This window comes from Tiliqua scincoides, chromosome 4 (genome assembly GCF_035046505.1).
Source record: "Tiliqua scincoides isolate rTilSci1 chromosome 4, rTilSci1.hap2, whole genome shotgun sequence".
Lineage (NCBI taxonomy): Eukaryota > Metazoa > Chordata > Lepidosauria > Squamata > Scincidae > Tiliqua > Tiliqua scincoides.
Window position 1 is genome coordinate 170,641,152 of NC_089824.1, and position 15,284 is coordinate 170,656,435.

Below are 15,284 nucleotides of genomic sequence, written 5' to 3' on the forward strand. Positions count from 1 at the left end.
AGAAAAGGTATTGAGAACAAAACGGCTAATATTATAATACCGTTGTACAAATCAATGGTAAGGCCACACCTGGAGTATTGTGTCCAGTTCTGGTTGCCGCATCTCAAAAAGGACATAGTGGAAATGGAAAAGGTGCAAAAGAGAGCAGCTAAGATGATTGCTGGGCTGGGGCACCTTCCATATGAGGAAAGGTTATGGCATTTGGGCCTCTTCAGCCTAGAAAAGAGGCGCCTGAGGGGAGACATGATTGAGACATACAAAATTATGCAGGGGAAGAATAAAGTGGATAGAGAGATGCTCTTTAGACTCTCATATAATACCAGAACCAGGGGACATCCACTAAAATTGAGTGTTGGGAGAGTAGGACAGACAAAAGAAAATATTTCTTTACTCAGTGTGTGGTTGGTCTGTGGAACTCCTTGCCACAAGATGTGGTGATGGCATCTTGGCCTAGATGCCTTTAAAAGCGGATTGGACCAATTTCTGGAGGAAAAATTCATTATGGGTTACAAGCCATGATGTTTATGTGCAACCTCCTGATTTTAGAAATGGGTTATGTCAGAATGCCAGATGCAAGGGGAGGACACCAGAATGAGGTCTCTTGTTATCTGGTGTGCTCCCTGGGGCATTTGGTGGGCCGCCGTGAGATACGGGAAGCTGGACTAGATGGACCTTTGTCCTGATCCAGCAGGGTTGTTCTTATGTTCTTATGTGAAGAGCATGTCTGCTGGGGATGTTGTACCTTCCCAATAATGCTGATTAAGGACCCAATCCTATCTAACTTTCCAGCACCAGTGCAGCCTCAATGCAGACCAGAGGTAAGAGATGTTCCCATAACTTGAGGAGGCCTCTGTTACTGCCTTCCCAACACAGGATGCGGCACATGCCCCATTGGTACAGCTGCACTGGCACTGGAAAATTGGATAGGATTGGGCCCCAAGTCCTGAAAGCAGTGTGAAATCTTCAGTGGGGCAAACAGGCCTTCTGATGCCTAAGGTAGCATGCCAAATGCTACCCCCCTTACCCAATGACCTGCCAGCCTCTGCTGCTCCCATTCTCCAGAGTTAATCACTCTCTTCACCTCTACATTTCCTGTTCCTTTCTGTCTCCCTCCTCCTTTTCCAATCCAGGGTGTGGAAGGAGGAGTGGTGGAGGCAAGCAGGTAGACAGAGATGGAATCACCTACCAATCTGCTGCCTGAGGGCCCAATCCCATCCAACTTTCCTGCACTGAGGCAGTCATGACAACAGGGCTTGCGCTGTATCCTGCTGTGGAAACTTCCTCAAGGGAATATTTGTTCCCTTATCCTGGGGCTGCATTGCGGCTGCATCAGTGCTGGGAAGTTGCATACCATTGGGCCCTGAGGTGACCACTTCAGTTGGCCTTGTGGACCGGTGGACCTTGGGACAACATCATATCTACCTGCAGAGAGATGAGAGTATGTTGCATTTTCCTGAAAGCTCCATTGTTCAACATTGGGTGGTGGACTGTGCAAAACAATGACACAAGATTGATCCAACCTGGCAATTACAGTGTTCCTGTGTATTGTGTGGCCCAGGGCCTCACAGAGGAATTTTATCAGGGGGTGCAATATTTCTTTTGGGTGCCTTTTTGGGGTACAAAGTTTCTGTTGGGCCCCTTCCCTTCACCATAATTTCATACAACCATTGAATCATTTCTATGAGTTATAATATATAAAACTATGTAGGCTTACACAAAATGTAAATGACAGTCTTCACACAATAGATCAGCAATTTTCAACTTTTTCCATCTCACTGCACACTGACAAGGCACTAAAATTGTCAAGGCACACCATCAGGTTTTGGACAATTGACGAGGCACACCATGCTGCTCCTGGGGGGCTCACATCCTCCATTGGCCCTACTAATAAATGACCTTCCCCCAAATTCCTGTGGCACACATCTGGACCACTTGTGTGGTCCATGTATGTAAGTATGTTGTACCCCCTGGCCTGCATCCCCCTCTCATGGGCCTTGATGAGATTGGAATATGTAAGATCCCAGAAAATTGCTGGCTTCCCTTCTTTGGCTGCTGGACCCCCTTTTAGACCCAGAGCCCAGGAACAATGTACTGTACCTTCTGCAACCCCCTCCCCAATTCATGGGCCCTGGTGTGACCTTTATAAATCCAGATTTTCTCAGACTTGTATGTCACTACTGAAATATAGGCTCTGTTCACTCACAGATCTCCAAGTGCCCTAAGGAAGAGGAATCAACAGTTTCCTAACTGGATATAACAGCTTCCGTGTTTAATGCGCTTGCTGGCCAGAAGGCATATGCCACAGATTGCAATGTGGCTGAAGCTCAGCTGGTCTGACTCAGCTCATGTGTAATGTTGTGTTAGGCTGCAATCCTATCCACAGTTTCCTGGGAGTAAGCCCTATTGACCATAATGGGACTCACTTATGAGGAGACACACATAGGATTAGTCTCTTAGCGGGCTGAGCTGCATTTCACGTTTCCTTTTCATAATCGCTGGTTTCCCCTGGAGAACAAAAGGCCACGGCCCCTTTAAAACAGACACTTCGGCTGCTGCTAATGATTTCCTAACGAAACAAAAGGGAGCGGGCGAGTCAGCCGCAGCAACTCGTGTGTGGTGCTTTCCGCCTGCGTTGTGCAGCCGAAGGCTGAGCATCGCAACACAGGAAGCCTCGCAGTACCTGCCGGTGGTGGAGCGACCCGGATTGCGGAGTGTCATTTGCAGCTGCCACCCTCCCCCCTTGCGCATCAAAGCAACTCCACGTGAGGCGATGGAAACAAATGCGGTCTCCATCCCCTCCCCGTTGAAATCCAGAATAGAACGAATGGGGTTTAAGGATGAATCCTATCCACGCTTACCTGGAGAAAGCCCCGCTGCTGACTACAGTGGGACTTCCTTCTGAGTAGACATGCCTAGGACTGGGCTCTTAGGCTGCAAGCTTCTCCACACTTACCTGGGAGTAAGCCCCATTCACTATAATGGGACTTCCTTCTGAGTAGACATGCCTAGGACTGAGATCTTAGGCTGCAAGCGTCTCCACACTTATCTGGGAGTAAGCCCCATTCACTATAATGGGACTTCCTTCTGAGTAGACATGCATCGGACTGGGCTCTTAGGCTGCAAGCCTATCCACATTTATCTAGAACTAAGTCCCATTGACTTACTTCTGAGTAGACATGCATAGGACTGGACTCTGGGTCGCCCACTGCCCGCATCGGACGGAGGGGCTTTTCCACTGGAAATTGGAATTGCCCCATAAGCGATCGTGGGCAATTCTGGCCACAGCAATCAGATCATGTTCCTTGTTTTGAACGCACATCAAATGCGCTTAGGAGGAGGAGGGCTGGGGGGGGAGAAGAGGAAAGCATTCATTTCCTCTCCCGCCCCGTGCAAGAGGCGCTCTTTCCAAGCGAGAGTTTGGAAAAGTTAGTTCAGCGGGTGGGAGGCGGGCGCGGCCGGGAGGGGTGTGGCTTTTCCGCCTGCACCCCTCGCAGCAGGCACGATTTGCATCGACTCCACTCCGACAGGACTTCCTGATCGGCTTCTATTGGCTGCAGGTAGCGAACTGTGCGAGAGAGAAAGAGAGAGCCGGAGAGTGTCAGTGGGAAACTCATGCAAATCTCTGGGCGATCCTACCCCCCCTCCTGGTACACAACACCATTTCTCGCTGCTCCAATCCAGCTCTGCCTTCTCGCCGCTGGAGCACCGAACCGCGTCCCGGAGAAGGAGAAGCACGTGGGAACGGAGGGGACTGAGCTCAGCGCGCCGTGCGCAGGAGGAGCCGGGGACCCACTAGATCCCGGTGCCCCGCCATCCACATGGTGGGACCCTTGGGTGGGAGGCAGTGAAAGCGCAGAAGAAGAGGCGTGGGAAGGAGCAGGTCGCTGCCACCATGAATGAGATGTCCAGCTTCTTGCACATTGGGGACATCGTCTCCTTGTATGCCGAAGGGTCGGTCAATGGCTTCATCAGCACCTTGGGGTGAGTGTGGACAGCAGCCCACTTGCACGGGGCGGGGGGAGAAGAACGAAGTCCCTGCGAGGACATGAGTTCAGTGGCTGCGCTCGAGAGGAAATGGGAGCTGATGTGCGGGCTGCGTGGCTTTGCTGGTGGGCTGTGTGCACTGAGCTGAACCAGGTCCAGGACTTCGGTTTCTGTTGGCCTGAAGCGACTGCTGTTGCTTTCCGTTGCAACAGTAGCGCCTCGCAACCTTATGGGAGCGCTTCGCGCAACAGTAGCGCTTCCCGGCCTTCGGGGAGTGCTGATGCGATGGGAGCCCCACGCGCAGCGCGCCTTGATGGAATGAATGGCGCTGTGGACCCTTTTTCCTGCGCTGCCCGGATCTGGAGGGCGACAGGTTGAGGAGGGTGGCTCTGCTGGAAGAGTGGCGATCAAAAGCCCCGGTTGTGTAGAGCTGAGACGTCTCCCTGCTGTGGGGCTGCAATGTGTCGTCTCACCAGCAGGGGTCCAGCTGGATGACAACCCCAGCCAGGTTGCTCTGATGGTAGGAAGCCTGCCTGTCCCTCCAGCCTGTTCCGTGTTTGGAAAGATGGTGGGCCACCACTTGGGGTCACAAGAGCGGCTGGGCTACTAGTCTGTAGAAGTGAGAAGATAGTAAAGTGCTACAGTCTCTTAGTGACTCAGGACTGATTCACACAATATGCTTTTGAGTCACGTCTTGGCCCTTCCTGGGTGTGCGCTTGCATGGAGACATGTGAGTTGTGCTGGAGTGTGATTAGCAGACATTCTCATTATTTTGACAAAACTGTTCCAGCAGTCATGGGGATCATTGTTACCCCATCGCTGTGATTGCCTGATTAACGCATCATAGGTTCGCATGAAAGTATGTACTGGACTAGAGGAAGACCAGAACTGCTTGTGTGGACAAAAACATACTGAACGAGCCTGTACGTTTTTGTCTGCACAAGCAGTTCTGGCCTTCCTCCAGTACAATAATGTATTATTAATAATATATTATAATATATAATTATAATATTACATTATATATATTATACCAGTGTTTCTCAAACTGTGGGTTGGGACCCACTAAGTGGGTCACAATCCAATTTCAGGTGGGTCCCCATTCATTTCAAAATTTTATTTTTAATATATTAGATTTGATGCTCCCATGGTATGTGACTACATTTGGAGAAATGTTGCAGACCTGTACTTTTTACAAGCTACTATGTATATTCTTTTACTAATGATAGAAAATAGAACATACTGCTGGGTAAGTGCGGGTGGGACAGAAGCCTAGAATTGTGAAAAATGTCCCTGCTTGATGATGTCACTTCCGGTCATGACATCACTTCCAGTGGGTCCTGACAGATTCTCATTCTAAAAACTGGGTCCTGGTGCTAATGAGAACCACTGTATTATACTATAATAATATATTATTATAGGCAACAATCTGCTTCAGCTTATGCACGGAATAATAGGAACTTAGCTGTCTCTCTTGCTGTTGTGCAAATTTATTTTAGCAATGTTAAAACATGCAAACACTTGTTGCTTTGGATCACACCTCTGATATCCCTGTACATCATCCCAAAACACTAACTTAATACTATCAGTGTTGTGCAAACTAATACTAATCTCCAGTGCACTGAAGGCCAGATATTTTGTTTTTGCCTTTCTTCCCAAAGCAAACAGTGCAACAAACTGCAGAGACCTTTCCTGAATCACCTCACCCTCTCCTCTGTTATGCTGTCTGCTCCCAGTTAACCCTCCCACCCTTGTTCTCCTTTCTCAAAATCTCTTCCTTCATTTTTATCCTGTCTTCTGCTGAGATTGTAAGCCTGCTAGGCAGGGACTTTGTCACTTCTGCATTCTGTGCAGTGCCTGTGCATGACTAGTGCTGAATAAATGCTAATTAGCAGCCACAAATCAGTGCTGGCAAAGTGTGACATAATCTGCCAAGTCTCTTGTACGCTTCATAACTGCTAAAGAGTGCCGTCCAGCTGGGCTAATTTCTTCTTTGCTCTGGTGGTCCCTTTGCATCCTCAGCAGACTCTACAAATGTTCCTAAAGAGAAGAAAAGAAATCTGGTTGTGGGTAGAGCTTTGGCTTCTCTTTGCCAAAGAGAAGTCAAGTGTCTTACTTAGAGTTGAGCTGTTTGCTGAACCTATGCAGGGAGGCTTGCAAATCCTGAGTAGGAGTGAACAGCCATGGAACCACCTCCTACAACCTGCCAATCAAGTAATTTTTTTAAAAAAATATCATAAGAAGAGTTTTGCTGAATAAAGCCAAGGGCCCATCCAGCTTCCTGTATGTCACAGGAAGATACCTCAGGGAGCACACAAGGAAACAAGATATATGTATCCTGTTGCCATTTTACCATTGATATCTCCCCTCCAGCCTGGTTAATGGTTAGATTGCCAAGTCTTCTGCAAGTTACTATGGGGACATGTCTATGTGCATATGTGCTATGTTCCTACTGTAGCTTTATATGATCAGTGGGTGAGAACAAGAAACAATTGGCAGAAATGAAGAAGTGGGAGGGGGAATGTTGCACTGTTGACATCACAGCTACCTCTATGTAGACACTCATCTAGAGAGGAGATCTGTGCAGGGTGCACTGAAGATTGTGAAAGTTGAATGCATCTCAGAGAAAATCCAGTGCAGACTGGATGAATTTGCATTGTTGAGTGACCAAAATGACATCTGCTCTTGCAGAGCCGTAGGTGGCCTATATCAGTTATTCTAAGGCTTATCTCAGCATAACCTTAAGAACATAGGAACCTGCTTTCAACCAAGTCAAACTACTGGTCCATCTAGCTCAGTGCTTCTCAACCTGTGGTACTTGCAGTGATGTCCATTGGTACATGCTTGACCCCCAGACTCCCGCTGCCTGGAGACCAGCAGTAAAACATGACAAGCAGTGATAGGAAGCTCTGTTTGGTGGGCAGAACTCCAGCATGTGCTTTTCTCACACTTGAAAAAGCCCTCCCATACACCCTGAACCGCTTATTGGTGTTTGTTGTGTCACATCTGGCCTCCGAATCCAGAAGTAACTGGCAATGACATCATTGCCAGTTACTTCTGATGGTACTTCCAATAGGTGGACCATGTGAGATGCTACAGTGGGGCACAAAAGTGAGAAACACTGATCTAACTCAGTATTGTCAACATTGGCAATGCCTCTCTGGAGTTTCAGAGGGGAAATTTTCTCTGGGCTACCTACCAGGCGATTGAACCTGGGGCCTTCTGCATGCAGAACAGCTGCTTATTCATTGAGCTATGGCCCCTCCCTTAAAGACATGATCACCTATTTTTCCTTGGCAGAGCTGAGAGTCTGGAACCTCAAACTCCTGACATGGAGCTTTCATGCCCATGTCACAGGCCTACAATTGTTTGACTTTTTTCACATCCTAACAGATTTTCTGGGGAGCAAATACTGATGTTCTATAGGGCATTATGCTACCTACACACGGTCGTAGCACTGTTTGTGCCCCACACTGATTCAGGCAGAAACTAGAGGTCACGTTACTGACCTCTTCAAACCAAAGCAGAAGATAAAGCAAACTCTGTGTGAGCAGCAGAGGGTTTCCTTTCCTCATTTCCCGGGTTCTGCTTGGCATTAGTTCTCTTTGCTATAGTTTTTCATCCTTTCTCATTGTGGCATCAGCCATTGCCCTAAACAAAAACACAGGTTTCATAACATAAGGGCAGTTTTTGAAATCTGCGTTACTTGGATTAAACCATCTTCTATCACCCATGCAGATTTAGCCCAGTCATCTGCGCTTTTTTTTTGTGCTGGTGACATTAAAACACACACTTTTGTGTTCTACAATATAGAAGGGAGAGGTGTATGACCTACACCATGAGAACTAGTGTGGCATCGTAACTCAGAAGAACTATTTAAGTCTTAGGCAGGCCACTCTCACCCCTTTCCACTCCATCTGCAATACACAGAGAGGATGATGAGAGTTACCTGCCTTTCAAGATTGTAAGAAATACAGAATAATGTAAATTTTTTGACCACTCTGAAGCAATATATAAATGTTAAGTAGTATTATTGATGCTCCCAACTCAATGGATCAAGGTCTTATTTTTAGAGAAGTCAACTGTAAGCTGATGTGCAGGCTGGGGCTGGGTGAAGGCTGAGGAGACAGCTGTCCCAGACGAAGTGACACGTTCTAGCCATTTGTCTACTGCACCAGATTTGATATATGGCTTTCCAGGGTTCCAGACAGGGTCTTGCCCACCTGGAGATATCAGGGATTGCACCTGAATTTTTATGCAAAGCAGATGCTCTGTTACCATGACCCCGTCCCACTGACCCCTCAAACTGCCCTAGGTTTTCTATTTCTTGTCCTGTCTCTGAAATATTGTGTTTGGGCCATTCAACCATCTGGGTGCTCAGCTTGCATTCTCATTGACTACCTTGGACCATTTACAATCCCTTCAAGAAGCATGTATGCAATGTGATTGTATGCAATGTGATTGGTTTACCTGCAGGACTGATTGTACTTAAGAATGGCCTTTTGCCTTTGTTTCCTATTTTCAGGCTAGGATAGAGCTTCGTACTAACAGATAGGGGCCTTGGTCATCTACTGACACGTAAGGTCCAATCCTATCTAAGGCCTGTGCTGCTGGAATGCATGTTCTCCCAGTACAGGCTGCTGCAAAAGTGCCAGCAAGTGCTTTGCCACAGTGCAGAGAGCCAGCACACCGGGTGGGAAGGACGGAGCCTTTTTCTGTGCTTGCTGGTGGAGCAAAAGAGGTCCACTGGAGCAGGTAGATGGAATAAGGCAGGGGAAGGGCGGGACAGGGGTTAAATGGGGCAGGGGAGGCTGGAATGGGGATGGTGTATGGATGGGCAGATCAGGCCCAGGAGGAGGGTGGGTTTGGCGGTGGCAGGGGTGTATGCTGAATCCTAACCCCTTCCCTGGGCCTAATCCGCCTGCATGGATCAACTTGGTTTTGTGCCAGTGATATCACCAGTGCAGGTCCAAGTTGACATATAGTAACTACTTGGGGCTTGGCCTGAGGCAAGGGGATAAGTGTTCCCTTACCCTGAGGAAACCTCCAGCAGCCAAAAATCCCCTGTGGGATGGAGTGTAGCCTGTGCCAGTACTGCTGTATTGCACATGCAGATATCGTTAGGATTGGGCTGTTTGTGTAAGAGATATCCAGGAATGATTCAGTTTGTACCGACATTTGTACATATTTAAGCCATGGCTAATACATTACATCACTTACTATGGCTTTTAGTAACATAGGTCTAATAATGACTTGATTAAAAAAAAAAAGCATGTTGAAACAAATGCCTTTGAACTCAGTAGCACACTTATTCAGTGTTTAAAAATATTTTTTTAAGGCCGTGATACTCATTTTAGGTTTATGAATTGAAGAAATGCATAAGACTGCTGGGCTGAATAAAAAGAAATGGTTGGAAATCAGCAGGAAATGGGGAAAATCATCAATTCACATGTCCATCGTATACAATACTCTTTGTATAAAACTTGAATTTGGATTATACAGGCTAAACATTCTCAAATGTCTATCACCTAAACTAAAAGAAGAACTATTGGACTCTTTAATAGAACCATGCATTGAGAAGAAGGAACCAAAAATATCCTATTCTTTGATAATATAGGGCAGGGATGGGCAAAAGTTTTGGCAGGAGGGCCACATCATCTCTCTGACACTGTGTCAGGGACTGAGGGGGGGGGAAATTATATTTCAAATTTGAATAAATTTACATAAACAAATGCATTAGAGTAGTGGTTCTCACACATTTAGCACCAGGACCCACTTTTTAGAATGAGAATCTGTCAGGACCCACTGGAAGTGATGTCATGACCGGATGTGACATCATCAAGCAGGAAAATTTTAAACAATCCTAGGCTGCATTCCCACCCATGCTTACCCAGGAGCAAGTCTCATTGACTATCAATGTTGAAACAATATACATAGTAGCTTGTTAAAAGTACTGTACAGGTCTGTCATATTTCCCCAAATGCAGTCACATGCCATGGTAGCATTAAGTCCAATATATTAAAAATAAAATATTGACATGAATGGGGTCCCACCTGAAACTGAAATTGGCTTGCAACCCACCTAGTGGGTTCCGACCCATAGTTTGAGAAACACTGCATTAGACACTGAATTTATATGAATGAATGACTTTTACTGAGCTTATTTATAATACACGTGAGAACTATAATACAGGCCTGTAGAACCACATAAGAGGTATGAACTGTTTGCGAAACACCTCTTGCACAGTGAAAGCATACAGACCAAGCCAGAAACACATGGAGCCATAAATTGTTCTGAGACAATGGGAGAGGGTTTAAATAATGCCTAGGGAAAAGCAGAAAACACATGGAGGCTATAAAAGGCCTTGCTCTAACTCGGCCCGCAGCTTGCATCTGGCAGTGGCCAGAGGCGTATTAGAGACTGAGGGCTCCCTGTGGGCTGGATTGGAGGACCCTGAGGACCACAAATGGCCCCTGGGCCAGTGTTTGCCCACCCCTAGTATAGAGATTTGTATAATGTTTAATACAGTGTAATCCTCTGTGTGTTAACTCAAAACTATCTCTTATTGAATTCAATGGCACTTATGCCAAGGTAAGTATGTATAGGGTGGCAGCTGTAAATTATTTTTAAAATGGGGCTGTTGTGGTTATTACCTTGATATGAAGGTGACTTGTTCAGAATGGATAAAAAAAAATCAGGTCAGCTGAAAAACTGAGATGCTCCACATTTAACAACATATGCTCATTCTTGAGGCTAGTTTTAGTTCCCACTAGTGAACAGTGATGCATTGTCTGGTCAGGATGCTTCCTGCTGCTTCTTACATTAGCAGCGAATGTTCCATTAGCTCCTGGGATAAATGGCACACAAGAAGATTTTGGAAAGGGCTACCTGTGTCAATCAAAAGTGAAATCCGTGGGAGTAAATAAATAGATGACCTAAGAGTCTACTTCCAGTTTTATTTGGTTTGTATAAATACTCTTATATTTACATGTCAATTATAATTACACTGAGTCTGCAAATGTTCAGCATTTTGAAAGTTCCATTGGGATGGGAGTGACACTCCCAATCCAGTGCTGCAGATCAGTGAGGAGAGAAAGGGGAAATGTAATAGACTTCTGCTTTTACTTGCTGTGGTTCATCAGCAAATGTGTATATGTGGGGCTAATGTGGAGTTGGGGATGTGCACACTTATTTCTGTGCTAAACGCAATCAAGAAAAGAGGAGCTTCAGAAACTGGAAGAATCCCATTCTCTGTTGACAAAATGTATATAAAGTGATGGTACTCCAGTGCCTGTGTTCACTCTCCACACAGGACAATCTGATTTCCTCTTACATTTCTGTTCTTCTGTGCACAGTGTTTCAACTTCTGTCCCAGGCCAGTTCTTTTATTTTGTTTTTTTCTAAGATCAGTATCAAAAACTGGGCAAAATGCTAAAATTACACGAAATGACAAGGCTGCATTGAATGCAGGAGATGATTAAAGACTCCCTGCAGAAATGAAAGGGTGCTTTCCTGTAACAGAGCAATTCAGTGGGTGACCAAACATGTCAAAAGAAAATTGCCCTAAGGCTAAATAAAGCTGCCAGTTACACCCTTTACCGCATGCTTAGTTTTGAAGGCTTTGTATTAATCTTATGAGAGAACAGGCAAATAGGAGGAGAAGAAGAAGGGGAAAAAAACCCTACCAAGGAGGTTAGATTAAAGCAGTGATCACTAAAGTGTTTTTGATGATATGAACAAATGCCTGAAGAGAGGCTGCAGACCTCAAGCGCAGTTTTCATCATTCTTCTCAGTTAGGAGTTAGTTCTATTGTGTCCCGTTCTGGTCGCCACATCTCAAAAAAGACATAGTGGAAATGGAAAAGGTGCAAAAGAGAGCGACTAAGAGGATTACTGGGCTGGGGCACCTTCCTTATGAGGAAAGGCTACAGCGTTTGGGCTTCTTCAGCCTAGAAAAGAGACGCTTGAGGGGGGACATGATTGAGACATACAAAATTATGCAGGGGATGGACAGAGTGGATAGAGAGATGCTCTTTACACTCTCACATAACACCAGAACCAGGGGACATCCACTAAAATTGAGTTTTGGGAGAGTTAGGACAGACAAAAGAAAATATTTCTTTACTCAGCGTGTGATTGGTCTGTGGAACTCCTTGCCACAGGATGTGGTGATGGCAACTGGCCTGGATGCCTTTAAAAGGGGATTGGACAGGTTTCTGGAGGAAAAATCCATTATGGGTTACAAGCCATGATGTGTATGTGCAACCTTCTGATTTTAGAAATGGGCTATGTCAGAATGCCAGATGCAAGGGAGGGCACCAGGATGAGGTCTCTTGTTATCTGGTGTGCTCCCTGGGGCATTTGGTGGGCCACTGTGAGATACAGGAAGCTGGACTAGATGGGCCTATGGCCTGATCCAGCAGGGTTGTTCTTTTGTTCTTATGTTCTTATGATTGCATGACTTCAGCAGTGACAGTTTGCAGCGATGGAGGGCACAATTCCATTGCTTTGAACAGGTCCTGCAATAGTCTAGACTTTGGCTTGCTCATCTAACCCAGGATGTTCAGGAAATGCTCCTAAGAATTTTGTTCAGTTTAGTTCCAGCTCCATAAATTATTGGCAAATAAATTACAGAGATGGGATGATATGTTGAATGAAGTGGACAGCAGCTCGGAGTAACATCCATTACAGCTTGTTGTAAACTTATACAAGACACAAGATCCATCTAAACAGTAGGTAACAGTAGGCTGTCTATGATGGGAGAGGTTCTTTTGCTGCAGAAGCAGAGCAAAGTAACTTTCTTTCCCCACTGCCACTTTGATTTATGTGCTTCTGCTGCCCAAGAACAGTGGGGAATAAGAAAAAAAAAGCCTTGATATAATGAATGGGAAAGGAGGGCATTACAGTCTTTTCACCTATTTGTGCATCTATTATTGGGGAGGCTGCGTAGTTTGTTGAATAAATCAATCTAGTGGCAGGAAGGAGAGCATGAGAATCAAGTGGTTCTGTTGTGGGGTGTGCTGTGAAGGTAAGCAGTAGGTCCATGATGGGGTTGACTTTGTGCCACTGCATTATTGTTTTGATGTTTCAAAGTTTTGCGATGGGGTTGGCCGAATAGTTCTTCGTAGTAAGTATAACATCTTCTGTTACACAAGGAACCAGAGCAGTGGTCCATATAGTTTAGTTCTGACTTCCAGCACCAGAGTCGCTGATAGTGTTTGTTGCCAGCCCTGAGATCTTTTAACTGCTGGTGAGTGAACCAGGGTCCGTGAGAGGGGGCTGTAGGGTTAAATTATACCTGGTCCCAGGTCAAAAAGGAAGCCCAGAAGCCAAAGGAGGGGAACCAGAAATATTTTGGGATCTCAGAAATTGTTTGCATATAGTGTGTGAAGCAGTGGCATCACTAGGGTTCGCGTCACCTGGTGCAGGATACCAGCATGTCACCCTCCCATGCAGTGGGCGGGGCAACACCCCAGGTAGTGGGCGTGGTGATGTACCATCACTCCGCCCCCACTGGTTTTTTGCCTGTACCTTTTGATAGAACAAAGATAGAACATATTCTGCATGAAATTACTCATTGATTGATATATAACATGATGGTATTATTCTTCCAAATTATGGTTTTAGTGATTTTGGTCACTAGTGATGTCACACACCCCCAGGGTGTCAACTTACTAACACCTTATTGCAGCAGTTCTCAAACTTTAAGCACTGGGACCCACTTGTTAGAATGACAATCTGTCTAAGACCCACCAGAAGTGATGTCATGGTGGAAGTGACATCATCGGGCAAATCAAAATAAATAAGTATAAATAATTAAAGTAAAACAAATAATTAAATAAGCAGAAACCAGCCCTGTTCCACCAAGTGAATTTCCTCTGTAATCTGCCTGCTACAAAAATCTTAAGGTTTTCAGCCCTACCCAGTGCCCAGTTCAATATAAGAACTTCTGTTTAAACCAGGTCACTGTCAGGATCCACCTGGCTTTGCAAGTCTCAAAAAGGTTCACCTTATCAGCTGAAGCCTCTGTTTTGATCCTTTTTAGTGGGGGGGGGGGAGAGACCACCTTCTGGAACACTTGTTTAGCTCCAGGTACATAGGATCAGAACCATTCTGGTAGTCTTGCACTCTCCTTCACCTGATCTTCCACACCAGCCAAGGCATGTTTGCTTACTCATGAGTAATCGCGATCTTGAGGCTTAGTTTTGCTTTCCATAGGGCTCAATACATTCATCTGCTTGAAGGGAGGGACTTTCTTCTCAGGTGTTTTTGGGGGCTGCGTTCATTGCATCAGGACCATTCTGGTGTCTTTGGATTCCACTCGGCCTGCCCTTTCTGAAGGACTAAGGCAAGTTCACCTACTCACGAGTAAATGCGCGATACGACTCACTTTCACTTTTCATAGGGATCCATGCATTTTTTATTCTCCGGGTTTTTGGCCATAACTTTTGATAGAAAGGAGATATTTCACTCTGGTGTTTTGCATTGCCTTCCACTCGAAATTCCGCATCCACTGGTATATAATATGATGGGGTTACTCCGAAGCACTGCGATTTTAGTGCATCACCCCCCTGTGCGCATCACCCGGTACGGCCCGTACTCTCCGCGCCCCCTAGCGACGCCACTGGTGTGAAGATTGTTATTCCCATTTTGTGTAAGCCAAACATCATTCTTATGTATCGTAATTTGTAGACATTATGATCCAATAATCATATGAAATTATAATCCAATGGAGAAGGGAAGGGCTCCAAATAAACTTTTTTACCCTCAAAGGGGCCCAAAATAAACTTTGTACCCCTGATAAAATTCTTCTCGAAGGCCCTGAAAATTGAACTTTCTGGTCAAACATGGGCTCTGCCAACAAGATACGCAAGTGGGAATGACTTAGACATGGCAGCCAAAGATAAAGATGCATGCCATTGCCCTGTACAGATGAAGAATTAGGGCATGGAATGATGGACTTATTTTCAGACCTGAACCATACAGTGGATTTGGCTTTGGTTCTTAGCCTGTTGTCTTAAGCACCTCTTACTTCCTTGCTGCTTGCCTTGTGCTTGCCTTGAGCTGAACACATAAAGCTGACTTATTTTTCACATTTTTTAAAATACTGCCCTTCTGCCAAGGAGCTCAGGGTGGTATTAATAGTTCCATAAGACTTTTACAGATTCAGACCATTGGTCCACTGAGCAACATACAATTTCCCCAGCCCTGCTCTGGGCAATTGCTTTTTAACTGGGGATGTCAGGGAACAATCTACCAAAAATAGCAGGGATCCCTGTTGCCCTAAGTAGAATTGGGGAAGGA

The 15,284-nt window shown here is 45.7% G+C and overlaps 1 protein-coding gene across 1 annotated transcript in view; it reads left to right on the plus strand.

The window, feature by feature from the left end:
- Window positions 1-3,892: 3,892 nt before the first annotated feature.
- ITPR3 (inositol 1,4,5-trisphosphate receptor type 3) overlaps window positions 3,893-15,284 on the plus strand; it is a 110,321-nt gene continuing 98,929 nt past the window's right edge. The window contains exon 1 of the mRNA XM_066625290.1: window positions 3,893-3,981. Within this exon, the coding sequence (XP_066481387.1) occupies window positions 3,893-3,981 (89 nt within the window). The remainder of the gene's footprint in view (window positions 3,982-15,284) is intronic.